At 43.3% G+C, this 25,000-nt stretch overlaps 2 protein-coding genes across 5 annotated transcripts; both read left to right on the top strand.

Moving 5' to 3' along the window:
• Positions 1–819: 819 nt before the first annotated feature.
• Positions 820–16,805, top strand: hm13 (histocompatibility (minor) 13). Of its 3 annotated transcripts, XM_071458770.1 has the most exons (12): positions 823–1,389; positions 2,925–2,960; positions 7,513–7,611; positions 7,738–7,820; positions 7,941–8,029; positions 8,440–8,525; positions 8,695–8,820; positions 8,943–9,000; positions 9,241–9,361; positions 9,544–9,646; positions 10,338–10,423; positions 12,807–16,805. In XM_071458770.1, exons 1-12 carry the CDS (start codon positions 1,168–1,170, stop codon positions 12,877–12,879), a joined length of 1,182 nt encoding a protein of 393 aa, XP_071314871.1. In that variant the 5' UTR covers positions 823–1,167; the 3' UTR covers positions 12,880–16,805. The 3 variants fall into 3 exon arrangements, with proteins under 3 accessions (XP_071314873.1, XP_071314871.1, XP_071314872.1); XM_071458772.1 differs by lacking the exons at positions 2,925–2,960; positions 12,807–16,805 and adding an exon at positions 11,601–12,343 and having other exon boundaries at positions 820–1,389; XM_071458771.1 differs by lacking the exon at positions 2,925–2,960 and having other exon boundaries at positions 826–1,389.
• A 903-nt stretch (positions 16,806–17,708) lies between these two features.
• mrgbp (MRG/MORF4L binding protein) lies at positions 17,709–23,144 on the top strand. Of its 2 annotated transcripts, none has more exons than XM_071458781.1 (5): positions 17,709–17,938; positions 19,719–19,840; positions 20,004–20,085; positions 20,911–20,989; positions 21,530–23,144. In XM_071458781.1, exons 1-5 carry the CDS (start codon positions 17,797–17,799, stop codon positions 21,723–21,725), a joined length of 621 nt encoding a protein of 206 aa, XP_071314882.1. In that variant the 5' UTR covers positions 17,709–17,796; the 3' UTR covers positions 21,726–23,144. The 2 variants fall into 2 exon arrangements, with proteins under 2 accessions (XP_071314882.1, XP_071314881.1); XM_071458780.1 differs by having other exon boundaries at positions 17,710–17,938; positions 20,911–20,985; positions 21,526–23,144.
• The last annotated feature ends 1,856 nt before the right edge of the window (positions 23,145–25,000 follow it).

Here is a 25,000-nt window from a genome sequence, read left to right as displayed (position 1 = left end):
ACTGTAGTAAACTTGAAGGCAGGAGTCTTTCTACACTGACGTCGTGCCTTCACCTCAGTCGAGCTGCCTCGGTGATCCGGACTGCGGGGCTCAGGCTCCAGTCCTCCTCCAGGCGCTGCTGCAGCTCCGCAGGTACATACCTGCCGGAACAACTTGTTCCACCAACGAGGAAGAAACGCGAGTTCCTCACAGCAGAGATCGTCTGTTTGAGTTGTGAAGTCACACTTCCGCTCTGAGTGCTGTGTCCCTGCTACCTCACAGAAATAATCATGAAGAAGCTGCCTGACTGCTAGCTTAGCTTTAACCGACTAATATTACTGCAGTGGTGTACAAATATAATTAATGACATTATAGAAGTGATATAATCTGTCTAAACATTTGTTTACCTGATTGAAACCTCTCATTGCTTTATCTGTGATTACTTGTGTTCCAGCAATACACTTTCTTGGTTAATATGTATGTATGGTTTATATTTATATAAGGTTTGCTGCACTTCTTTCTCTTTATTGTCGATGCTCACAATATGTAGAATATGACATTCTAGCTTTGCATATTATTCCTCAGGACTAAATAGTTGTCAGCAGAGCAGACTCTACATACCTCTATTGCTGCAAGTAGTGTAAAGTCATATTTCATAATACTACTGGGTACAGGCACAAGATATAAAAATCACACATGTCTAATACATATGTCTATGCCAGATATATGAGTTATTTTCCACAGTATATACAAACAACTTACACTTTAAATACAGACTTCATTTCTGCTAATGTTCCTGCTCCTCATGCTCTGACATTTAAACTGACACCAACAATCATGCCACAGTCAAAGTCACTCAGATCACATATTCTAATTGGCTGATTGGATAACTGCATGAATACAGAGCGGGACTGCTGTTCTTTAAATAAACAGAACCCAGTGAATAACTTCACTCATGCATGGCGCTGCCGGGTTGAAGCGCTGGCCGCGGTTCCCGGAAACAGCGCGGAGTGAGACCTCTTCTCCGCCGCCTCGTCTGTGCGCCGCTTTAGGAAACGTGGCCTTACCCGGACCAGGCGTCGATGAATGAGGAACACGCAGCTCCAGCCTCCACCCTCGCCCGTCTGTCAGTCCCAGCCACAGCTCCAGCACTGCCCGCGGTCCCCTGAAGCCCGCATCTGAAGAACCATGTCTGACACAGAACAAGTCCCGGCCCCGGCCCCGGAGGCCGCCGCCGTCCTGGACGCCCTGAACGCCACGGACTCCAACGGGACCGAGGCGCTCAACGCTACGGCTAAGTTCGTAGCCACTCCGGAGGGCACTGCGCTGGCGTACGGCAGCCTGGTGTTCATGGCGCTCCTGCCCATCTTCTTCGGAGCCCTGCGGTCCGTCACCTGCTCCAAATCGAAGGTAACTTCCAGCGGCAGGACCCCGGTGTGGTGGTTTCGCCTCAGCCCGGCTGCCGTTGGCCTCCGCCGGCTAGCTAGCGGGGCTACCGGCTAGCTAACAGCTCGTCTGGCGATTCTGTGCGAGTTGGAAATGTTTTAAATAACATTCGTCCACACTGAGACGATCTGTGACGGCATGAAGCATTGCCAGAGCTAAACGTGTGTACAGAATCGTAAATAAACGCGCGGTTTTCCGTGAAGAATCGCGCTCTAACGGACAGCTGTCAGAATCTGGCGGTTGTCTCCAGTTGCTAATCAGCGTTAAACGTCTGTATCTGCACCTGTGGCGTCGTCGCAGCGTCGAAAGTAAAAGTGTTATTTACTTTGTGTTTCTGCTTTGTGGCGGTCTGTCCTGCGGTGGGCACCTGAGACGGGATGCAGCTGTACCCAGGTGTTTATTTACCTGGGTACAGGTCACCTGCTGTCCGACTTCTACCTGGCGGAGCCCGCACGGCAGGACAGGTGACAAAAAGTAAAAAGAGAGAGAGGAATAAAAGGCAGGAAAAGGAAGTCACTCACCTGGAGAGTGTAATAAGTAGATAATAAGTAGGTGGTTGAAGGAGATGAAAGTGACAGGTAGGAGCTGACGTCAGGTGTGCTGCTGTGTACGTGAACACACTAGAGGAACCCGCTTGCTCTCGTTTGCAGACATGCGCAGCTGTGACTGGTTCTCTTTAGGTAACGGTGAAAACTCCCACATCCTCTGTGGTGCAGCTGAGGCTGAAGCTGTGATGATGATGATGATGAAGACTGAGTGGCAGAGAGAAGCAGTGATCTAAACACAGTCTTCTGTCTGTCTAAACGCCAACATGTCTAGTTTATGTGTATTTTCTTTTTCACTAACACCAGCTTGAATTGGAATACTTGCTTTCCTCTCCTTTTCTATGATGGTTATCTCAACATATTTGGGGTTTTAACAACAAAAGCGATTTGAATATGTTAAAGGTCCCATAGAGTATAAAGTGAAATTCTGTCTTTTTGCTGTTTAGGTTCTATATGAATACTGTGTGAGGCTCAGATCCTCTCTTCTGATTGGCTCGCTGACCTGTTGCGGCTCTGTTCTTTAAACCACAAATATATCTTCTTATGAATATCAACACTTCAGATAAAACACTGGAGAAGTGTGAAATATGGGACCTTTTGAGAACAGGTAAAGACATTTAAACACTAGAGCACAGGCCGACAGAGACAGGTACTATCTCAGGTGAGGGCTTGAATCCAGCTCCTGAACTCTGTTGCATGTCATCCTTCCTCCTCTGTCAGCTGCCTTTTAATCAGGTCAAATACCACAGAGATCTGGAATCATTAAAGCTGTTTACCCTCTCAGAATTCAACTAACGATTTGTTTCCTGCATCTGACTCTCGTTGGGCTGTTTTTGATTTTGGGCCTTGCTTCCAGTCCTCCTCTTTGTTGCCAATCTGATCCCTCTCTCTCCCTGTCTGTCTGTGCACATCTGTCTGTCCACCCATCCTGTCTGTCGGTCCGTCTGTCTGTAGGAGCTCGGAGAAAATGGTTACGATTCTGGGTTCAGAGTGAGTATGAGAGCTACTGAGAGCACCAAATACACACAAACTGCACACTGTTTGTCTACAGCTCTAACACAGCAGCAGCTGCTTTAACACTGGAGGTGTTGGGTTAACTCACGAACAGCACGAGGAGGAGTCACTTCAGTGCTGTGCTTGAGGACACATGTAAATATTCACTGTTCATGCGAAACTCCACCTGTGGCCTGACTGCACTGATGAGTTTTATTGGAATCGGGTTCATGCAAATGTTCAGCTACGCAAAACACAGCAACACTAAACTGCAGTCAACAGTAAAGCTAATTTAAAGCTCCACACAGTCTAAAGGTAGATGTCCATGTGTTTGCGATTATAAAGCAGGTCTAGGTTCTATGTTAATACTGTGAAAGTATCAAAGCCTCAGTCCACAGAGAAATGCACACAGCCTGTATTCAGAAACTGAGCCTTAAAACCAACGTTTTCTTTTTTTACTAGGTGGAAATCTGTTTCCACATCATGTCATAGTAACAGCCATAGGCGTCGTTAGGCCTGGGTGTTTGACTAATAGCCCCAGATCTCAAAGAATTATTTATTGATATATGTTGTACAAACATAAGGCTGTGGATGGATTTAAGAATATTTTTCTTAAACAAAAAGGATGAAGGAGGCAATGAGGCGCAAGCGAGGCTGGAGGAGTTGGAGGAGGCGTCACCTGTTGCTGTAGCAGCAGGTGAATCAGGACACTGACACTGACTCATCTTCAAGCTCAGGTTGGTGAAGAACAGGGTTCTTCAGGTAGCTGGGTCGTCTCGCTCACTGGTTCTCAAATGTTTTGACACAAGTCACATCCTACATGTGTTAATGTGGCGGCACAGTTTGAGAACCGCTCGTCTACTTGTCTACACTCACTGTGACGTTAATGTGGAACATGGGCTGAGCACAGACACACAGCGGGATGACGTCACTCTGCCTTTGTAGGATCCAACTGAAAAGGCTTGAAGCCAGAATTCATTTCTCCTGAAGCACCCGAATGAAGCATCTCTGCAGCTGATCTGGAGAAGTTTTCTACTTCATGTTTGATAGCAAGTAGAAATATGAAGCAGTTAATAATGATCATATACCTTCATTTGTGTAGCAGTTTCATAAGTAAAATGTTGTTCAAAACCTTTCATATAGGAAGAATAAAAGAGTGAGATGGAAGGTGTAAAAGACAAGCTGATGAATAAAGTACACATAAAATAAATCAAATGCAGAATAATATAGAAAAATAAAACAAAAATACAGAGTAAAAGGAGAGTGATTAATAAACTATATAAAATTAGAAGAAGAGAACATCTTAATATAAACGTAGAGGCTAAAGCGTGTGGTTTACTGCTGCTTCCACTGGTGCTGCTGTGACTGGGATATTGGTTGTTGTGGTCAAATAATTGAAGAATAACATGTATGATGATGTTTTCGACTGGAACTGAAACATGATGTTGAATCTTATAGTTTTATTAGATGACCGAGAAAAACGTCAGCCAATCAGAAGACAGGCTCTGAGCCAGATTTAGATTGTTTACTCAATCAACACTTTCCTTGTGTCTATCTTGTGTCCATTTAGCTGATGTGGTCATAAAACTTTGATGTTTTAAAACGTAGTTTGTTTTTGTCTCAGTTTTTTGTCCATATGGTATTTTAACTGTGTAGATGAGGAAGGGAGGCGGTAAAATGTCTTCACTACGACCTTGTTGGTACAGTTACTGAGGTCAGCCTGTGTCCACTACAGTGTAGATGTGTCAGTAATGATAATAAACCAGGACTTTTGTTCTGAATTGAACTTGAGAAAGTTGGTCTGATGATGCTTGAATGCATCACTTCCACTCGTGGTGTTGCTTCTTTGACTTGAAGGATCTGATCACTTCCTCTCCGGTGGTGCACGGTAATAAGATAATGAACTTCAGTTTTTTGAGCGTGACATCTTTTACACAGGAGATACCTGCAGTCTGTTTGTTGTAGATCTGTCGAGCTGAGGTTCAGCATCAGCTGTGGGAGGTTCATGGCCCTGTCCGGTCTCAGTGCCTGGGGTTGGTGTTCTTCTTCTGGCTGTAACATTTTGACTCATCAAACATGGGCGGAGCTAATGACATAAACTGTGACACTACCAGGACCGGCACATGGAAGGCAGCCATTTTTATTGTTTAAACTGCTCCTGTGATCAGTCAACATGTCCACTGTGGAAAACATCCAGAGAGTTCAGCCACCTCTTATCTGCACCCACTGATCGTAAAGAGCTGCTGCAGAGCTGAGGTCAAATGTTCCTGCACATCGACATGTGTTGACTGGTTTGCTTTAATATTTTTTAATGGCAGCTCCCTCATCTTTTAGTTGCTTTAGAAAAGAGTGGTACAGTCATATACAACAGGTCCTTTAACACAGGGATCACCTGTGGTGCAGCATCAAGGATCCTCTCCTCTTCTTCCTCCTCCTGTCTTCATCTTCTCATGCTGTCACTGCTCGTCTCTTCTCCCTGTCTTTTCCCTCCTTCCCCACCTCTCCTCTCCTCCACGTCCTCTCTCTCTTCTGTCCCAGTTTCTCTCTCGGGGGAGTAGATGGAGGAGAATATAGATGGAGGTGACTCTCAGGCTTCTCTCTCAGGGACTCATGTCAATCTGCTGTAGTCACTTCATCAGTTCAGAGCCGAGTGTAGAAGGAAAACACAACCTCACAGGAGAAACACTCTGATACACTCACCTGTCTGTCAGTGCAAACTAAGGCTGCCAACTTCAACCGGATTTGAACCATGTGTAGAGTGTGTGAGAGAAACACTGGGTGGTGTCACATAAACATGTGTGGCCGGTGATGTGTGTTGAGATGGAGTCAGATGAGGTTGTACAGTCGTCGTTGGTCCTCCACTGCCTCACCTGGGCTGCAGCAGCAGGTGAGACGGAGTGAGGCAGCTGCAGCAACACAAGGTCCTTCCACACACTGCAACTCAGATGCTTTGGTGTTGTGAGTGTCCAATCAGCACAGCTTCCTCCTGCATTTTTATTCACTGGTTTAGTTTACTGACAGGTAAATGGGTCAAGTTAATATTGAATTTTAAGAGCACCTTCTGCTCCTAACAAACCAAATATGCGCAAGCAGATATTTCTGCCACTTTAGGTTGCTTTGTAATGTGAACACTATATTTTTACTGTTTACTTCACCATCATCTCACCTAAAGATAAAACAGTCGCTGCTCTGGTAACTTTCTGAAATTGTAAAATCGTGTGTGATGGCATCACAAACCTCTGATAAACCTCATCAGTGTTTTACTCAGACTGGACGTCCTGAATCATATGTCACTGTCTCACTGCCCCTTGCATTTATTATGAAATACAGGGCTGTTTTCACTCTGGACACCACTAATCAGTTAGATCTTGGCAGCTGATTCCATCATCTGTCATCCCTGTTTGATTCAGGATTATATCATGAAAGATGTGCAGCCTCTCATATGCTCAACGTCAAACCTGTTTAACGGGACAAATAACCAGAACACTAAATACATAGTACTGTTCATGTTCATGACAAAATTATATTTAAAGCTCCACACAGTCTAAAGGTAGATGTCCATGTGTTTGTGATTATAAAGCAGGTCTAGGTTCTATATTAATACTGTGAAAGTATCAAAGCCTCAGTCCACAGAGAAATGTACACAGCCTGTATTCAGACACTGAGCCTTAAAACCAGCCGTCAGGACTTTTGGGCCCACCTGAACCCACCATCCAACCTTGCAGCCTTTGGTTTACCTGAAATCTGCAACATTTTTATTGGATCACTCAGAAAACAGGCAGCCAATCAGAGGAGAGGTTCAGAGAAATGTGGGACCTTGAAATGCAGTTTGAGTCAGATTAAAGTAAATTTTATTAGTTCAAATAAGCTGAATGTGGAGACTTTCTGTTGTCAGAATACAGGGTGCAGTGTCTAAAGGATAATACTGGTTAATTATTATTTTGGCTTTATTTTTACAATTCAGTCAATACTTTGTATCTGTGATAATAACACTGTGCTCACTAAGTTACTGTCTGAGATCAGAGACGAGTTCACACATCAGTCAGAGTTAATGTCACTGATATAAGTGATTGTCCCAAATACAACAATTAGACCAGGTCCTTAATTACAGGATAGAAGGTATTGAAAAGTCAGGTCAGATCTCCCCCACTGGTTTCCATCATAAATTCATACGTCAGCCAGTATGGAACTGGTATTAATTTATATTCTGTGTGGTTTTTAAAAGTCTTTATTTATACTTGCAGAAACATTGATGAACATAATTATCCTTTAACGGTTAATTTTACAGTAAATCTCAGAAATATTTATTTAATCTAAATATTCAAATTAAACCATGCACTTACTAGACACATGAAGCTCCTGCTGGAGATTTGGCAGCTTTATGATCTTAACGACTAAACTCTAATAAACTAGTTCCTGTTCAGCCTAACTCAAAGGTTTTTCGTAGCAACATTGAACTCATTGTGGGTCTTTGTTAAACAAACTTAAATTTGTACATCGTGCCTGCTCATTGTCTCTGTTTGTCTCCTCTGTTTCTTCTCTCTCCCAGAATGCAGCAGACATGCCAGAAACCATCACCAGCCGTGATGCGGCCAGGTTTCCCATCATCGCCAGCTGTACTCTGTTTGGGCTCTACCTCTTTTTCAAGGTAACTCAGGGTTTCCTCAGCCCCCCCTCCAGGGGCTTTTCTGTGGAGCTATAAAAGTGTATTTGACTGGGAGGGTTTGAATAAATGTGTCCACCACATTAACGTTGGACGTGTGTCTTGACACAGGTGTTTTCTCAAGAGTACATCAACCTGCTGCTGTCTGTCTACTTCTTCGTCCTGGGTGTCCTGGCTCTGTCTCACACTATGAGGTGAAGCAACACATACACACACACGTACGTGCATTGTGAAATATTTCAAAAGCAAGCTGAGTAGCTTGTGTTGAGGTTGATTGTGATGATGCTAACTTTGTCCTTCGTTCTGTCTCTCAGTCCTCTGATGTCCAGAATCTTTCCAGCTTCTTTCCCAAACAAACAGTACCAGCTGCTCTTCACTCAGGGCTCCGGAGAGTCCAAAGAAGGTGAGACCTGCTGCTAAAAGACAGCTTCACCCAAACTACACATCAAGCTGTTTCCTCACATTCCTCCAGTGCAATTATTTCCAACCTGACCCCATAAAAACAAGTCACACACTCCCCTTGTTAGAGATTTTTAACCTCCAGTCATCATCATGTGAACAGATTCATTCACTGCTCCACTGGAATCTCTCCATGCTGATAGTCTTGGTTTTATTTGTCCAAAGTTTTGAGATGTCTGAGATTTCTGGCTCAAACTCAGTTCACATCTCACAGCTCAAGACACAGAGCAAACATGAGACAGTTTTTATTGGGACTATTTCTTCAGTCAACCCGACTCCACATAATTTAGCTTTTCTTTTAGATTTAAATCGGATCTAGAAAATTTTAACTCATGTCTCTGGATCTTTCTGCAGAAATAGTCAACTATGAGTTTGACACCAAGAACCTGGTGTGTCTGCTCATCAGCAGTGTGGTGGGAGTCTGGTACCTGTTCAAAAAGGTAAAGTCTGAGAAGTTAACAGGAACGTGAAAGGTTAAAGGTCATATTTGTGTCACAATTCTGAGTTTTCAGTCACAGAGGTTTACAAACCAGCTTGACCTCCATGATTCCATAACAGTATCATGGCACTGGACAGCCAATAACCTGTCTGCGTTTTGTGACATCACAGCACTGGATAGCCAATAACCTGTTTGGCCTGGCCTTCGCCTTGAACGGCGTGGAGCTGCTCCACCTGAACAACGTCAGCACTGGCTGCATCCTGCTGGGGGGGCTGTTTGTGTACGACGTCTTCTGGGTGAGATGATGATTTGTGTTGGACCCACTGCCGTTAAAATGCTGCTGCAGAGGTCACACTCAGCTGGCAGAGAGTCAGAGCGGATGTTAGCTCTGAGTTTAAACGTGTGTCTTTCTCTCCAGGTGTTTGGCACCAACGTCATGGTAACAGTTGCCAAGTCCTTCGAAGCACCAATCAAATGTAAGTGTGTGAGACTGAGGTTCTGAGCAGGTTGTGTTGTTTTCACCTTCCAAGAGCCAAATGTCAATGTGACCTGTGTGTACATGAGTCACCTCCTCAGTGGTCATGTTGTTGTTTATTTGTGGCCCCTGCTGGACACCGTACACCTGCAGCAGCTGATGAGTCAAATCAGAAGGCTCATGTCAGATGGTGTGTGTGTGGTTAGGACAGGTGATGATGGTGTGACTCTCTCTTCCTCAGTGGTGTTTCCTCAGGACTTGCTGGAGAAAGGGCTTGAAGCCAGTAACTTTGCCATGCTGGGTCTGGGTGACATCGTCATCCCAGGTATCTTCATTGCCCTGCTGCTGCGCTTCGACGTCAGGTAACACCCCGCCCTCTCTTCTTCTTCTGATAATGTGATGTGTCAAAGGTCAGAGGTCAGGTCTCTGCCTCCATCTTTGGTTGAGATAGATGCTGGGTTGAATTTTCCTTCAGATCATGATGAGATTCTCTTTTCGCTTTTCACTTTGGGTGAAGTTGAGTTAAATCTCCTTCTGTCTGCAGCCTGAAGAAGAACAGCAGGACGTATTTCTACTCCAGTTTCCTGGCCTACATCTTTGGACTGGGTCTCACCATCTTCGTCATGCACACCTTCAAACACGCTCAGGTGCGTCTGTGCAGAGCCTCACACTCACTTTAAAGAGCAGATTGTATGGAGAGTGGATTTTGCAGTTAGAGACTGTGGTTCTCCAAACGTTGTGATGAATGACACCGTTTGAACAGCACAGACTGAAAAATTCTCTCACAGCTGTGGAAAGATGTGGAGCACTGAAAACCTGGATCCAGAGAGGTTTTAATGAAACTCTGCAGCCTGTGGTGGATAAAATGTCACCAATGTACTGCACGCACAGTTGTCATGCCAACCTCCTCTTTAAATGTAGACTGACAGATTTATGAACAGTGTCAGAGCCTGAAATTTTAAATGGGAAAGGACGTAACTCAATGATTTCTGATTTCTGCTTCTGTCTTTTCAATTCAAGAAACTTATTTATCCCTAGGGGGCAATTTAAAGGACACATAGGGTAGACACAAACCACTGCAAGACAAACTGTATACACACTGTCTCTATACTTTTGTTGGTAAGTGAAGCTTCCTATAACTTTGTCATAAAGTCAAGAAACATGACGGCCGTGGTTCACCAGGTGGAGTGTGTATGTGGGCTCAGTGTTTACCGCATGAATGGAGCTGTGTACAGGTCACATGCAGTGGTCCAAACCTCACTCACTTAAACAGGGTTAAATATGAAGTATTGATGGTCAGTCAGACTGTATGACCCTAACCTGTCTGTCTGTCTGCAGCCCGCCCTGCTCTACCTGGTCCCAGCCTGTGTTGGCTTCCCTGTCATCGTAGCACTGTTCAAAGGAGAGCTCACAGAGATGTTCAGGTGAGTAACCATGCCAACTACACATCGTGGTGGTCATGTGATGATGTGAAGTTTAAAGTCCAAATTTTAGTCTCGTTAATTCAGTTTGTCTGAAATGTGACGTGAGCAGCTGCTGACACAAAACAGTCACCTCACTAAAAGCACTAGCACTAAAAGAATGAAATATCCTGTTGTATGAATGTACAGTAGAGCTGGACTGTTATTACTGATGTTACGATCTGTGATGTTCATTGGTCTGAAAGCTGCTGCTGGACTCAGATCTTTGTCATGTGATTTTTGTTTCTGGTTTCGAAATATTTCCTTCCGCTTCCTGAAGCAGAAACAGCTGAACTTGCGTTTTCTGTCCAAAACACAACAACAGCAAAAGTTAATGAAAAATGTTCTGTTGTTGTTCAGAAGTCTTTAAGTGAAAAACCTCAATAATAAAACTGGAATGATATTTTTAAAAGGCACAGAATGACAGTGAAAACCCTTCACAGTTAAACCTCTGCTCCACCTACTCAAACACAATCACATTATTTTATTGTTCTTGTTCTTCTTCTTCTTCTTCTTCTTCTTCTTCTTCTTCTTCTTCTTCTTCTTCTTCTTCTTCTTCTTGTTCTTCTTCTTCTTCTTCTTCTTCTTGTTCTTCTTATTCTTATTATTCTTATTATTCTTATTATTCTTATTGATAAAAGTCTGTTAATGTAGTAACTGGGTTGAAAACGTTGCATCATCACATTATTCTGAGCCTGTAATGTTCGGTGTGTGGACTTCAGACCCGTCTTCTTCTTGTCCATCTGTCTCGTCTCTTCATGCTCCGCCCTCCTCACCACGGTGACGTCTTTGACTGACACACAGTGTCTTCATTTCATTTCCTATGTCTGCCCTTCTCCTCCATCACTTGTCCTCCTCATCCCCGACTCTTCTTCCTCCTCCTTTGCTCTTTCACCACCTCACTTCTTCCTCCTCATCTCCACATCTCTTTTCCTTCTCAGTTCTCTAATCTTTTAGCAGTAGAGCTCTGTAGTGGCTTTTACTTTAGAGTTTAAGATAAAAACTTAACACATTCTCTTTCTCTCTCTCTCTTTCTCTTCTCCTGTTTTCTTTCATTTTTATCACACCTCTTTCCCATCTTATGTTTTTATTTTCTTTTTTCTCCTTACCCACACATCCTGTCCTCGCCCCCCGTGGTTAGCTATGAGTCGTCAGAGGAAGTTCTTCCTGGCTCTCCCAGACTCACTTCCTTCCCAACTGTCAGTGGCTCACCCGCCAGCCTGGCTAGCTCCATGGATGCTGTCTCTATGGCAACAGGCTCCTCTCCCCGCCGCCGCCGGTTACAGCCCACCTCCATGTAGAAGCCCCCACCCTCTCTTTACTCTCCCCTTCCTGTCTCACCTGGGCAGGTAAACAGCCCAATAACAAGACAAGTACCATCATCCGTCCATCCCTCCATCTGTTCATCTGTGTGTCACCAGTTGAAACCACAACCACCACTCCATCAGTCTGAGCTTAACGACACCAACTAAATGATTTCCTCAATGTTTCCTGTAAAAAGTTGGAAAAATATTTTTTGATAGTGAAGAAAATTTGAAATCAAGATTTTAGAATATTCAAATTTAATTTCGATTCAAGAGCTGAAGAAAAAAGGTTTTGAATCATTTTAACAAGATGACCGGGAAAGAGCTGGAGCTGAGCCTGTGTCTGCTCATCACCAGGTGTGATGTCTCCCTGCATCAGGAGGAGTTGACTCGTTTGTCATCGAGTCTTAACTGTGTCATTTAATGACAACTGAGTCGACTGCTGATGAGGACTGAGCTGTATCCTGTTGTGAGACAAATCTAACGGGAAGATTTCCATTCACTGTGATGGTTTTGAATCTAGTAACAGTCTGTGGACAAAGACTTTGAGTTCTACCGGTAAAATAACCCGACACATATATAGGTTCTTTTTTTTTTTTTTTTTTAAAGATTTTTTTTCAATATGACAGTAGAGAGTGACAGGAAAGGGGCGGGGGGGGGGGGGGGTACGTGCGTACGTGCTCTAACCACTGGGCCATCGGGTGGCCCCCGTACATCAGGTGTGTAATAACAGCTGCAGCCTGTCCCTGGTGCAGGACTTCAGTGATGTGACTGTGTGACGGCGTCGCCTGCAGGTGGTGAAGCTTTCAAGACCACGTGAAACTTGTGCTTTTGTTTTTGCATCTCGGCTGAGACCTGGTTGATGTGTTAGTCTTTTAGGCCAGAGCTGCGTCTATAAATTAGATATACAGATATTCAGTTAATCAAAGAAATAATTGATCGGTTTATCAATACTGAAAATGAATAAAATTTTCTAATTGACAAGGCTCATCACACTGAACGCTACTCATCTGTTTGTCCTCCTCCTTCTTCTTCTCCTTCAGGTATGAGGAGTCCTCCCCTGAGGAGGCGGGGGCTAAAGAGGACTCATCAGAATCAGATAAGAAGGACCAATAGCATCCATCGCTGCCCCCCTACCTCCCCCCTAAAACACCTTCATCCAGCCTGCTGCCACCACATTTCACAGAAGCCCCTCCCCCTTCTGCCTCCCCAGCTTCCTGTTCATCGCCGGGGAAACGGAGCTCGTGTTGCCAACGTGTTTGTCTTTGAAAAACCATGGGAACAGCCGCTGGTCTCCATGGTAACGGCTGCTGTCGTGGTACCGGTGGTGGTGTTTATGATTAAAGGTTGTTTTGTTACAACATAGGGGACTCGGTGCCTACCATGATTCCTCTCAGCTGCACTCACACAGGAACACGAAACCTCTGCGGCGCCACGGCGTAAACATCCATACAGCGAGTTTCCTGTCGGATTATTGTCAGTTTATGGAGTTAACACTTTGTCTAGCAATATATCTGTGGAAGCCCCGCAACGTCAGATCTGGTACTTGTGTGTTTGCAGCTCGTCGGCTCAGATAGACCAGGAAAGCGTTTCCTCTGTTGAAGGAGCGCTTGGTTTAACCTCACAACAGCCTCAAAAAAAAATCACATGGTAAAACAAGCGCTTCTGTCGTTCTGTCTGAACTTTGTCTTTTAAAACCTTCAAACAAAGAACCACGAGTGTCAGTGAAAACACGCCACAGCGTAACTTGTCAAACTGAGGCTCCTGCCCACGCTCGGGACACGATGGAAGCAAATCATCCCGACGTGGTTCTTTGTCTCTGGGTTTCCTTGTTTCCTGGTGTATCTGTTACCCGGCCGCTGTTCACTCTGCCTTTTGCTTTCTCACATCAGTGTTTTGTGTTGGCTCAGTTTTGTTTTTCTCAGTTTTATTATTTTGTGTTGAAGGCCAGAATTTTAAGATAAAAAAATCCAGTTGTTTTAATTGTAAAGAGTTATTTGCTCATTTGTCAGAGCTGTTACTGTGTTTACACCCACCTGTCTGAACACTGACTGTACGTGTGAATCAGTTCTGCCCCAGCTGCTTACAGGAAATACATTTCACTCATCAGGCCTGTGGTGCTAATATGGCTTCAAATTAAAAGCTGCCATGTTATTTGCTGCAGCAGCTGTTGTCACATTAAGTGATGGAGGTTCATTAAGAGGTGGAGTCAGTGGTTATGGACTGAGGGTCCAACTCTGACATGAAAACACTTCAGTCTGTCGAATTCTGCCTCCGCCTCCCTTTAAAAGTTGATACTGGTGTTTTTTTTGTCTGCAAATCCCAACAATATGTTAGTGCGTCTCTCTCAGCTCCAGGTCCACTGGTTCCTACTGAAGGAAAAAAACTGTATTTATAAAGGAAACAGGCAGAAACATTTGTTGGGGATTATTTTCAGCGGTGGATGAATCCTCCTTTGGGATAGGATTTGATGACATTAACAAACATGTAGAATATCACCAGTCTGATTTAGCCTGTTGTAAATTATCAGAACTTCATTACTTGCTGACTGTTTTCAGGCTGTTTCAGATTTTGTTTTTGATATTTTTTCTTCCTGGCACGAAGCCAGTGATTTCAGTTTATTTCTATTAAAATCAACTTGCAGAGATTTGAATCTTGGTGCTGCAGAGAGATCAGTGTCTGTTTCATTTTATTTTTGTGTGATAAAACAGTGCAGACTGTGAGAGGAACACATTGTTGCTTGGCTGGTGAAAAACATCAGAAATCAGAAACCACTGGACTCATTTGAAAATGGTTGTGTCAAAGATTTAAAAAGCACTTGTTGGAGGATGGACTGGACGGTTCAGGGGTGAATGTTTCAGAGCGTTGGGCTCTTTGTGGATGAATAAGTTTAAACAGAAACAGCTGGACTCAGAAAGAAAAGGGACCAAATGTTTCCTCAAGCTCAACTCCTTTCTGATAGTTCTGGTTCTTCAGAGTCTAAACATTTAACCAGGCAGTGTTCACCTGCCTGGTTAAAACCACACACACAAGCGTTTTCCAGTCTTAAAGTTCTGGCCTGTGAGAGGAGTGAGGAGAAAAGGGAAGAGGAGGAGGCAGACTGAACCTCCTCGGCTGAACACCTCCAGTCCTCCCAGTCCTCATTCTCAGACCTTATTAATGGAGAGGCTACAAGGGGAGGGACCCTGTGACCTCCTCAGCCAATAGGCTGTGAGAATGAGCCGAGGAGATGGGAGGTTCGGGGATTCTCTCAAAAACATCCTCAAACTGTGGCGGATGTGATCTGTGTTCGAACAGGCTTATGTTTCTCAGATCTGATGTTTTTCATGGTTGATGATCAACAGACATTACTGGTCACAGGTTTTAGATCTGCCCAACGTTGAAAGAAAAAAGTGCAGGTCACCAAAAACTGAAAAGTCCTATAAATTTCATGGAAGGGTTAGGGTTTTGAACTGTTGAAAACAAGATGTCATCATAAATCAAACGATGAGTCTTCAGATTATGTAATCAACAATAAAACTGTCAGTTGCTGCATTAAAATTAAGGAGAACCTTGGTTTTCCAGACAAAGAAATTTTTTCTTTTAGAAAGCCATGAAATCAAAGACATCACAATCAAAAACAGAGTTCAGCATCAGATCTGACCCACAAAGCCAAACAGCAACACAAGTAAACCAAGGCATTTTTGTCTTCATGTCGATCCCGTATTCTGAGAAGATCTAGGTTTGCATCAAATATTTGAAATGTTCGTAACAAAAATCAGCTCCTGCTCATTGTCAACACTTGTGGTACATTTATGAAAACCTCTGTCCGGTTTGTACAAACTGAAACATACTGTAGCTGTTCAATAAATGTACTGATAGTGTTGGTAATGGGCAGTGATTTTTGTCACTTGGACTTATTCTCTTCACTCCTGTTCTAGTACAGGGGTATAAAGATCACTTGTCCTGTATGACTGAGTTCAAAGATGTGAGACAGACTTTGATGAAAAAGTCTTAATTTGTGATAAAATGTCAGAATGTCTACCTAAAAGTCAGAATTTTGGTCTTAAAGGGCCACTCCAGCAATTTAGTATTACACATCCATAGAGCTGGTTGATTCTCAAGAGACCGATTAACACAACAATGGTCAAAATTGAAGCAGCGGAAGCTGAATTATCGTGGTTTGTAGTCCCGACGTCAGGTCAAGTTCCAAAAAGTGCTGGAAACTACATTTCCCAGAAATCTACTTGATAGAAGATGTTAAACCAATGTTTTTACAAGTTGAGTCGGACTAATAAACTAATGTAAAAATTGCAGAGTGGCCCTTTAAAGCCAGTTTCTCTAAGAGGATTTGAGAAATATAGGAAATAGTCAGAATTTCAAAATAAATCTTTCAAATTAAAAAGGGAAATTGGTGCTTTTTGTTTGAAGAAATCTTAGACAGAAGTCAGACTTCTGAGTATAAAAAATCTGGTATTTTCCTCATAATACTGACTTTGTCACAGAACTCAGAATTTGTACCATTTTAGTTAGTTGGGGGATTATTTATTGCCATTTTGGGAGGTAATTTCTGTTTGATTTATTGTCTTGCAAAATTAAAACACATCATGCGAGTCTTCTTCAGTACATCATGCTGTGTACGTGCTGAGTACAGCAGGATGTCCTGGAGATGTGTTGTAATTCTGAAGTCTATCTACAGTTGCATTTTTTGCAGTACAGATCTTCAGATTTTCGGTTGCTTGAGAAAAGCCATTCTGACTGGATGTATTCAGCCTCACATTAATATTCGTGATGTAATGGATGTTGATGCTTTATTAAGAGATTCACTGTTTTGTATTTTGATGTAAAAAAAAAAATGGAAAAAAACAAAAGGATCATTCTCATTTTCAGCTCAGTGAAGTTCAGTATCCCCTCATTTTAAATATAATGTACCTGAAATGTTTTTCTTTTTTCTTTCTCTCTCTGGTTGTATTTGTGCAGGAGGTCGTTTTACGGCCCAGACTGTATCTATTTTATTTGCAATAAACTTTTTGGTGTTTTGATCACCGTATAGAGAAGCATAACTCTGAGTTTGTCTGCTTCATAATTCTGTTCAATGTTTTAACTTCCCGTTTTGTATGACGTTGGCTCAGTTAATGTGCTTGTTTTGCGAGATCCAGCATTTTATGTCGTGTCACTCTTTATCAGCAGCAGGTATTTAGACATGTTTTACCAAAGAGCACTTGAATTCAGACAATCTACAGAACTACAGAGGAACTCCGTATTTAAATACAGTATTTGAGTATGATGGCTGTAATAATTTGAATCTTACAGTATGTGTATCTAATTGTGATATTTAACAACGACTCAATATTTAATATTGAAATTAAAATACCAATGAATTCTTTGCATTGAAATTTCCAGAATGTCACTCCAAAATCATTTTATTCATATTTTATATTTATATATTATTTGTGAATATTTGACACATATTTTATTCTGTCAGTGAAATTCTGCTCTAAAAACTCAAGAAAAGTAAAAAAAAAAATCCTCTTAATACAAAAAGCCTACATTTTTTCCAAGTTTCAAAAACTGATAATAGATCACAAACCTATGAATTACAGAATATGAAAGGAGGAGTCTGTGATTTGGTCCAAACATAATCCAGTACGGTCTGTCTGGTATTATTGTATAACCTTCACACTGTACATTGCTTGCTTATGAATTCGTTTGTTTATTGAGCATTCAAAATTAAGTTTTCTATCTGATTTCAGTTGAAATTAGGCTTTTATTCTGAAAAAAGACCAGAAGTATTGTTCTAATTTCGCCTGGGATATCGAACATTATTTTATTAATTTGTTTACTTACTTATTTATTAATTTGTATGTTCACTATTATTATTTACTTAATTGTTGAGTATTTTGGGGGGAAAATTAAGTGCGTGAAATAAGAAGAAGAAACCTTTATTCTGAAACAGTAATATCCGGAAGTGCTTCCACGGTTCCGGCTGCCGGTGCAGACGGAACAAAACGGAGTCCGGTTCCGTGTGGGAGCTGCTCCTCGAGCTGTTTCAAGATGGGGGAGGCAGACGTGACGCTGAATCAGACCGACGAGAAGCCTCCGGACTCGGGGCTGGTTCCGGGGGAGGACTCGGTGGTGTGGAGCCATGAGGTGGAGGTCTGTCTGTTTCACGCCATGATCGGACACAAACCCGTGGGTAAGCGACACGGCTAACGTTAGCATGTTAGCTGCCGTTAGCGGCCACTTCTACCCAGCGTCTGACGAGCCGAGGACCGGGGCCAGCCTCGGTGCCCGTGAACACTGGACACCAACGGCAGGTTAGAGCAGCTGGTGCTCGGCCAGCTGCTTGTTCTCTGTCGGTAATCTGGTTAGAACTGATGAGTCACGTTAACCAGACGCTAGCGAGGAGACAACACGACCGTCAGCCCGTCAACACTGAAGCGAAACTTTATTTACAAGAAGCGAAGTCCTGCTCAGGCTTCAGGCGCTGAAGGTAGAGACAGGAAGCTTTAAATACAAAATAAAGCTTTGGCTGGTTTTATTCTTCAGTTAACTTCATCCAAAGCGCAGTAAACAGGGAGAAGCTGTTGAACCAGCTCCAGTTCTCCTCGGTTCACCAGGTCCTCAGGTTCTTGTCAGGAGGAGGGTCCAGCATCTCGGAGAACCGGCCCCGGTTCTTCTGTCTCAGGTTCTCCGTCTCTTCATGCGACCTCAGACTGACTCCATGATGCTGAGGTCAGGACTCCGGGTCCGGACCATCTGCTTCAGGACCGATCAGGACTCTTGATGAAATTGCGAGCTCCTGCAGATCAGTTCAGACATTTTTGAGTTGAGACATTTTCTCAATAATCGATTGATTGATCGGCGTCTAAATGCAGGAAATAGTGAAATTAGACCGTGTTTGGTTTTGAGTTTGAGGTGTTTTGAGTTTACTGTCATAGAAAACTGAGAAACAAATATTCACAGCTGATACCAGAAAACGACTTAAACTCCTCATCACTTATAAGAATCGTCACTGTTAGTTTTCTGGCAATCGACTAATTGATTGATCAACAGATCACACCAATCAGAGTATCGGTTGGTTTCTTGGTGCCTGAGGAAATAATGAAGCTGCCATGTAGGGGTCAACAGGGGCCCTAAGAGCTCATGGGAGATGTAAATACAATTCAAATCAATATCGAGCACTTTCAGTTCTGTGTACACACACGCGTTTATTGTTTGTACTTTTCCTCTGACCACAGGTTCCATCAGGAGATCACTGAGGTAGATGTGCTTCAGTGCAGTCAGCTGTTGCTGCTTCGTGTGTGTGAGAGAAGCAAACAGTTGTCGACCAGCGTTTGTTTTGTAGTTTGACTTTTTGTGGAACATTTTTGATTTCGTGTGATTTCGTTTTTGATTTCAGTGCTGGTGGACTGTAAAGATCAGTAGAATAAATCTGAACTCATTTACTGGAAGTTTGCATCACCCCAAACTCTGGCAGTCACAGCCCCTCAGAGGTGTTTTCATGGAGCAAACAGCTGATGTGTTGGTTTATTGTCGTTTTATCAGCTGCACATCTGTTCAGTGACATGCACCATGAAAACGCAGTGTAACCTGTGACGATGAGGCCGCTCATAAAGGTCCTAGTTATTGTGCAGACATGGTGCATGTTCCTCAGCTGACACATCAAATCAAGACTGTAAGATCTGTAGAAAACCATGTTTCTGACTGAAGGTGAAGTAGTGATAAGTGATGAAGATGCAGATCAGTGGATTAGCATCAGCACACATCTGTTAATGAGCTGTTAGCATCAAATGCTAAAGTACACGAATGTCTCAAATACAACCTGGAGGAAAAACAGTATACTACAAATATTAGTACTGTATGTATGTGTACACTTAGTGAGCATCTCTCTCTCTCTCTCTCTCTCTCTCTCTCTCTCTCTCTCTCTCTCTCTCTCTCTCTCTCTCTCTCTCTCTCTCTCTCTCTCTGTGAAGGAGTGAACCGTCACTTCCACATGATCTGTATCAGAGACAAGTTCAGTCAGAACATCGGTCGGCAGGTTTCTTCCTCCGTCATCTGGGATCATCTGGGGACCATGTACGACATGCAGGCTCTGGTGAGGACACACACACACACACACACACACACACACACACACACACACACACACACACACACACACACACACGTTCACACTGACTCACACACTGTTTGCATGCTGAGCTGTTGATCTTTGGTATTTATTTGTGTGTGTGTGTGTGTGTGTGTGTGTGATGCAGCACGAGTCGGAGATCTTGCCATTTCCAAACACAGAGAAGAGTTTCTCTCTGCCTGATGACATCATCCAGGAAGTGAAAGAAGGTGAGACAGTAGCTGTGTCCTTCGGGGGCCACATCCTTCAGGGGACCTGGTCTATGAATGCGTGGCCCTCCATAGCCGTCGTAGACCATGAAGTCCTTAAACCGAAATGAGACGGTCTGGTCTTCGGAGGATTTTCACTTTGCGTCACCACCTTTGCCGCCGTACTGTTGCATCACAGAGCGTGGCTCCTGTTGCCTAGCAACCTTGACAACAACTTTTTTTTCCACAAAAACTTGAGATTTTAAGGCCCTAAGTTTTAACAGTTATACTGTTACTGTTGAACTGAGCTGAAACACAATACTTACATTTAACAGTGTGATCCTCAGGATTCTGCCTGTGTTATTTGCTTTCATTACTGGTGCACAAGGAATCCTGGGATATGTTGGGCCGGGAAGGATCTGCCTGTTGGAACCTTTGTTGACAGGAAAGGAAGGACACATTTGAGGGAACCTTTGCAATAGAACAGCCTCATGATGCCACAGTGGGCCCTCAGGTGCAGCCTCTGAGGGATGGGGCCCTTGAAGTGGGGCAGGTTTACTCTGCTGCTCCTCCGTTCAGCTTCACTCACTCTCTGTGTCTCTTGTGAAACACATCATCAGTAAAGCTCTGGTCTTTACCATTCACTTCATGTTAAAACAAACGCACACAAACCTTTCTTCAAACTATCTTTGTCGTCATTGTAACAGCGTGGCTCTGTGGATGGTGATGTCTGTCAGTTGGTCCAAATGAAAAATCTCAACAACTGTTGTGATGGTGTGTGTGTGTGTGTGTGTGTGTGTGTGTGTGTGTGTGTGTGTGTGTGTGTGTGTGTGTGTGTGTGTGTAGGGAAGCTGGGCTCAGAGGAGGAGACCAAAGAGGAGTTCAGGATGGAGAGAGAACCTCCTGCTACACATGAAGAAGGTATGTGTGTGTGTGTGTTCTCTCTTTAATAACCCTCTGGTATCTAAACGCTCCAAACATGTAGTCGTCGTCTTCTCTGCTGTTTTTCCTGTTGATCAGTGCGCTGGTTGAAGCCTTTGGCAGGACGCTGCCTCGATGCTCACAAAGCTGACAGACTCCACAGGGATCCTTCAGGCTGTGGAGCTGTCAGACCTGCTGCTGAGACAGGAAGTTCTGTCATCTGACACCACAACAAACATTCTGTTTCATTTCTGTTGATCTGTGGATGTTAAGCTTTTATTTTGTTAAAAAAAACCCCAATTACAAGTCTTGCTACTGTTGGTACACATCGAACATTTCATCATTTATGTATTTAATTACTTAATAAGTTCATTTGTGTTTCATCATAACATCCACACCTGTCATAATAACTTCTCCTGTTTCCTGGGAAGAGATTGTTGTGAATGAGAACAGGCAGCTTCACAGAGCCTCGTTTACATCAGTGATCAGGTCTCTGAGACAGGAAGCCCAGACCTCACGTCACCTTTCCTCTCTCCTCAGGCAGCAACTCCTCGGTGAAGATGTCGGAGCGAACGAGCAGCAGTCGAGACAAGGAGAGAGAGCGCGACAAGGAGAAGGGAGTGAGTGAAGGAGGAGGAGGGAAGGAGGCAGAGAAGAGGAAGAGGAGTCGTGCAGCCGAAAAGCTGCTGTCGTCTTCCAACCCTGCGAGTCCGGGAGGAGTGAAGAGGAGACGCACCTGAGAGACGGATGGAGAGAGATAGACAGAGTGAGAGACAGAGAGAAGGGGGGGGGGGGGATTAAACTGTGCAGGATTAAACATAAACGAGTGAAGAAGAAGAGAAGAAGAAGGTGCCGTCAAACCTGCCAAGCTTTGTGTCACGTGACCGCCTGCTGCCTGATCGCCACGCTGCCAACAGGAAACAGCTGGAGTGTTGTCGTCCTCGCCGTCGAGGGCCGAGGTGCTCGTGTAGAGAAGAAAACATTCATCTCTCTGTTCCGTTCTCTGATTGGCTGCTGTCAGTCAGCGCTTGCCGCGTCGTCTCATCATGTGACCATGGTGGGAGGAAGTGACACGTTTTTTTAAAATCTGTATCTTTATTTTATCGTTGTATTAGACGAGGTTGTAATTGTCACTGAGGAGGGCGGGGTCGTGCCCCCCCCCCCCACACAGCAATAAGCTTCAAGTGTCCTGATGTAGCTCAACCACAAGTACTGTCTGTTTTAGTCCACACCTTCTCCTCTTGTCAAAACTTGATGCCTACATTACCCAGAATGCAATTCAACCACTGACACAGATTGGGGTGTGTTATGCTGGTAGGTGCTAATGTATCCTGTAGCCTGCAGCAGAGATGGGGGGGGGTGCACTCACTTCACACTCTCAGACTTCAGTCCGACCGATGCTGACTCAGGTGACATCATCACCTGTGGACGTTCATCAGACCTCGCTCAGCTTCCTCTGGAGTCTGAAGGCTTCAGACTGCTGTCGTCACACATGCAGTTGTACTCCCCAACACCTGGGAACACCTGGGAACACTCAGCAGGGAGTTTTTCTCCTGCCCTGGGTTTTGTCTGTCAGGCAGGTTGTAGCAGCCATAACTGCAGACAAGACTAGGGGCTGAAAAATGTCAGGCTATCTGCAGTGCATGTAGGGAAATCATGAATGAAAGACGAAGCTCAGAGCTGTTTGTAAAAAGGTCAAAGATCATCGTGATTTTCTCACCTCAGAAACCAAACGTGGTCGTAAACAGGTTCGGTGCAGGAGGAGTCTGGTGTGTGGACCCAGAGCTGGAGTCAGGTTTTATCCAGACCAGAGATGAGACTCGGTTCATGTTAAAGTCTGACCAGCTGACAGAGAGCGGCGCTGATTCTGTCACCATCAGCAGCTCAGTGAAGATCTGAACCATGAAGCTGTGAGGGTGAAAACATCATGAATCCCAGCTGTTACAGATGTTTTAGAGAAGACAGCAGCATCAGTGATGTTCAGTGTTTTTTTCTGTTGTGTTTTTCTTTGTTTTTTCAGTCTCATCAAACAGACAGCTGTTCTGACATCTGCAAACCGTGAAAATAAAATGTTCACTTAGATTTTTTTTTATTTATTGATGATGATGATGAACTGATACATGAAGCTGTTTGTGTCATTAAAGCTGAACTCAGATCTGTGACGTCTGTTTCTTCTTCAGCAGGAGAAAGTAACTGTCTTTTACTCTCCTGCTCTGATGCCGATCATCTCCACAGCAGAGTTAATGTGTTAATGATCTCTGACCAGCTACAACATTAAACTGCCATTTACACATTATGCAATGATTAGTCAATTAATCAATTAGTTAAATTGAGTTAAATGAAAATCATTAACAGATAATTATATAATAACGTAGTAATACTAATAACAATATTTGTAATAATAATGATAATATAACTCTTCTGCAGTTTGATTCCTTAGTAAGTTTTTCCTGTAGTAAAACTTAATAAAGAGCTTTTATTTCTTCTTATTCACCACTATGAGATTTAAAAGCCTTTTACATGAACAAGAGGAAATGATGTCACCCCTGTTCAGCTTCACAGGTGGTAAAATAAAAGTCTAGAAAGTCAGAGGAGTCAAACTGACAGCAGGAAACAGGAAGTTAGAACTGATGTGATTTTATTTATTTCAGATTCTGTTTCTTCAGAGGAAAAAATGAATTTATTTTGGATTTTATTCTCAGATGTGATGATGAAGAGGGCTTTAGATTTTTTGTTCGTTTTCATGTAAAAAAAAATCTACATGAAAATGAATATAATCTTTATTTATTTGGCACCGTTCATACAAGAAACAGCTGAAGTGATTTACAACAAAGAAATGATTCACATGAATGGACAGAAAATAAACATAACATGTTAAAAACAATAATGTAAAATGAGATGGAATAATAATAAAATAATAAATAAAAACATAAATAAATTGAGTTATAAGTGGATTCATAGAATCGAGTAAAAAACCTGTCGGACACAAATGCACCACAGGTTCTGATCACACCTGGATCACTGTGCCTCCTTCAGGTGCGACCTCACAGGGTGCAGTGTGTCTGAGCAGCCACAGGGGGGCGGAGTCCACCTGCAGAGGGGGGAGAGGCACAGCTGGTGCTCAGCAGCTCTGGGATCATTCGTTCACTTAGTTCAACTACATGAGGTTTGTAATTCACAAAGCACAGAGCTCATGGTGAGAGGCAGACTGTCGGCCATCTTTCTTTTCCCCTACAGATTTGTGCTGCATTCACTGATCCCTTCAGAGTTCAGTTGAAAAGGCAGATTTATTTGTTTAGCACATTATATCAGACAGAGGTCATTCACTGTGCTCTACCGAAATAAAGGAGGCACAAAAACAGAGGTAAAAGACATCATAAGAAAAGTAGTAAAAGATTATGAAACACAGCATATTTAAATAAAGTCCAAATGATTAAATGAAACTACATCTAGAGAATCGCACTTTTTATCCATCAAACATCTTTTTCTTCAGGACTGAGGCTTCAGCTTTTTCATCTGCAGACAAAACTGAAATGATGCTGCTGCACATCAACAATCTGAAAAATAGATAAATGAGTCTCATTTCCCTTCCCCTCCTGCTGCGCTCCTCCTGCAGTCTGCTTACAACAGCAGCAAACAGGGCCGTTTAAATTCATTATGATAATCACATCATTCAATCAGACTGAACCACAGAAAACAAGATGCAGCTGTAAAATAAACGGAGTCATTTCACCACAACTCTTCAGTTAAAACACTTCAGCCAAAGAGGAAAAATAATTCACCGACAAACAGAAGCAACATTCACACCCACACAGTCCACAGCTACATCACGTAGACGTGAACCGATCTGTGTGTGTCAGACAGGTAAAGGTCACACAAAGGTCACAGTCAGTGAACAAACAGTGTTAAAGGTCTGAAACTGCAGGAGTTCAGCTTTGATCTGTTTGTTTGGCTCAGAAACTGCAGATTCATCTGTAAAGTCCATTGTATTTACTGTGGTTTTATATATATATAT

This window comes from Trachinotus anak, unplaced genomic scaffold, assembly GCF_046630095.1.
Source record: "Trachinotus anak isolate AG129_WGS33_773 ecotype Australia unplaced genomic scaffold, CSIRO_AGI_Tana_v1 ptg000022l, whole genome shotgun sequence".
NCBI lineage: Eukaryota > Metazoa > Chordata > Actinopteri > Carangiformes > Carangidae > Trachinotus > Trachinotus anak.
The sequence above is the reverse complement of the archived record's forward strand: the minus strand, read 5'-3'. Positions and strand labels throughout refer to the sequence as shown.

Bases quoted from the DNA above. Each gene is read 5' to 3' on its own strand.
- hm13 (XM_071458772.1), top strand. From the start codon at position 1,168: ATGTCTGACACAGAACAAGTCCCGGCCCCGGCCCCGGAGGCCGCCGCC. The intron at 1,390-7,512 runs GTAACTTCCAGC...TCTCTCTCCCAG, and splicing joins TCACCTGCTCCAAATCGAAG to AATGCAGCAGACATGCCAGA. The intron at 10,424-11,600 runs GTGAGTAACCAT...CCCCGTGGTTAG, and splicing joins GAGCTCACAGAGATGTTCAG to CTATGAGTCGTCAGAGGAAG.
- mrgbp (XM_071458781.1), top strand. From the start codon at position 17,797: ATGGGGGAGGCAGACGTGACGCTGAATCAGACCGACGAGAAGCCTCCG. The intron at 17,939-19,718 runs GTAAGCGACACG...CTCTCTGTGAAG, and splicing joins GATCGGACACAAACCCGTGG to GAGTGAACCGTCACTTCCAC. The intron at 19,841-20,003 runs GTGAGGACACAC...TGTGTGATGCAG, and splicing joins TGTACGACATGCAGGCTCTG to CACGAGTCGGAGATCTTGCC.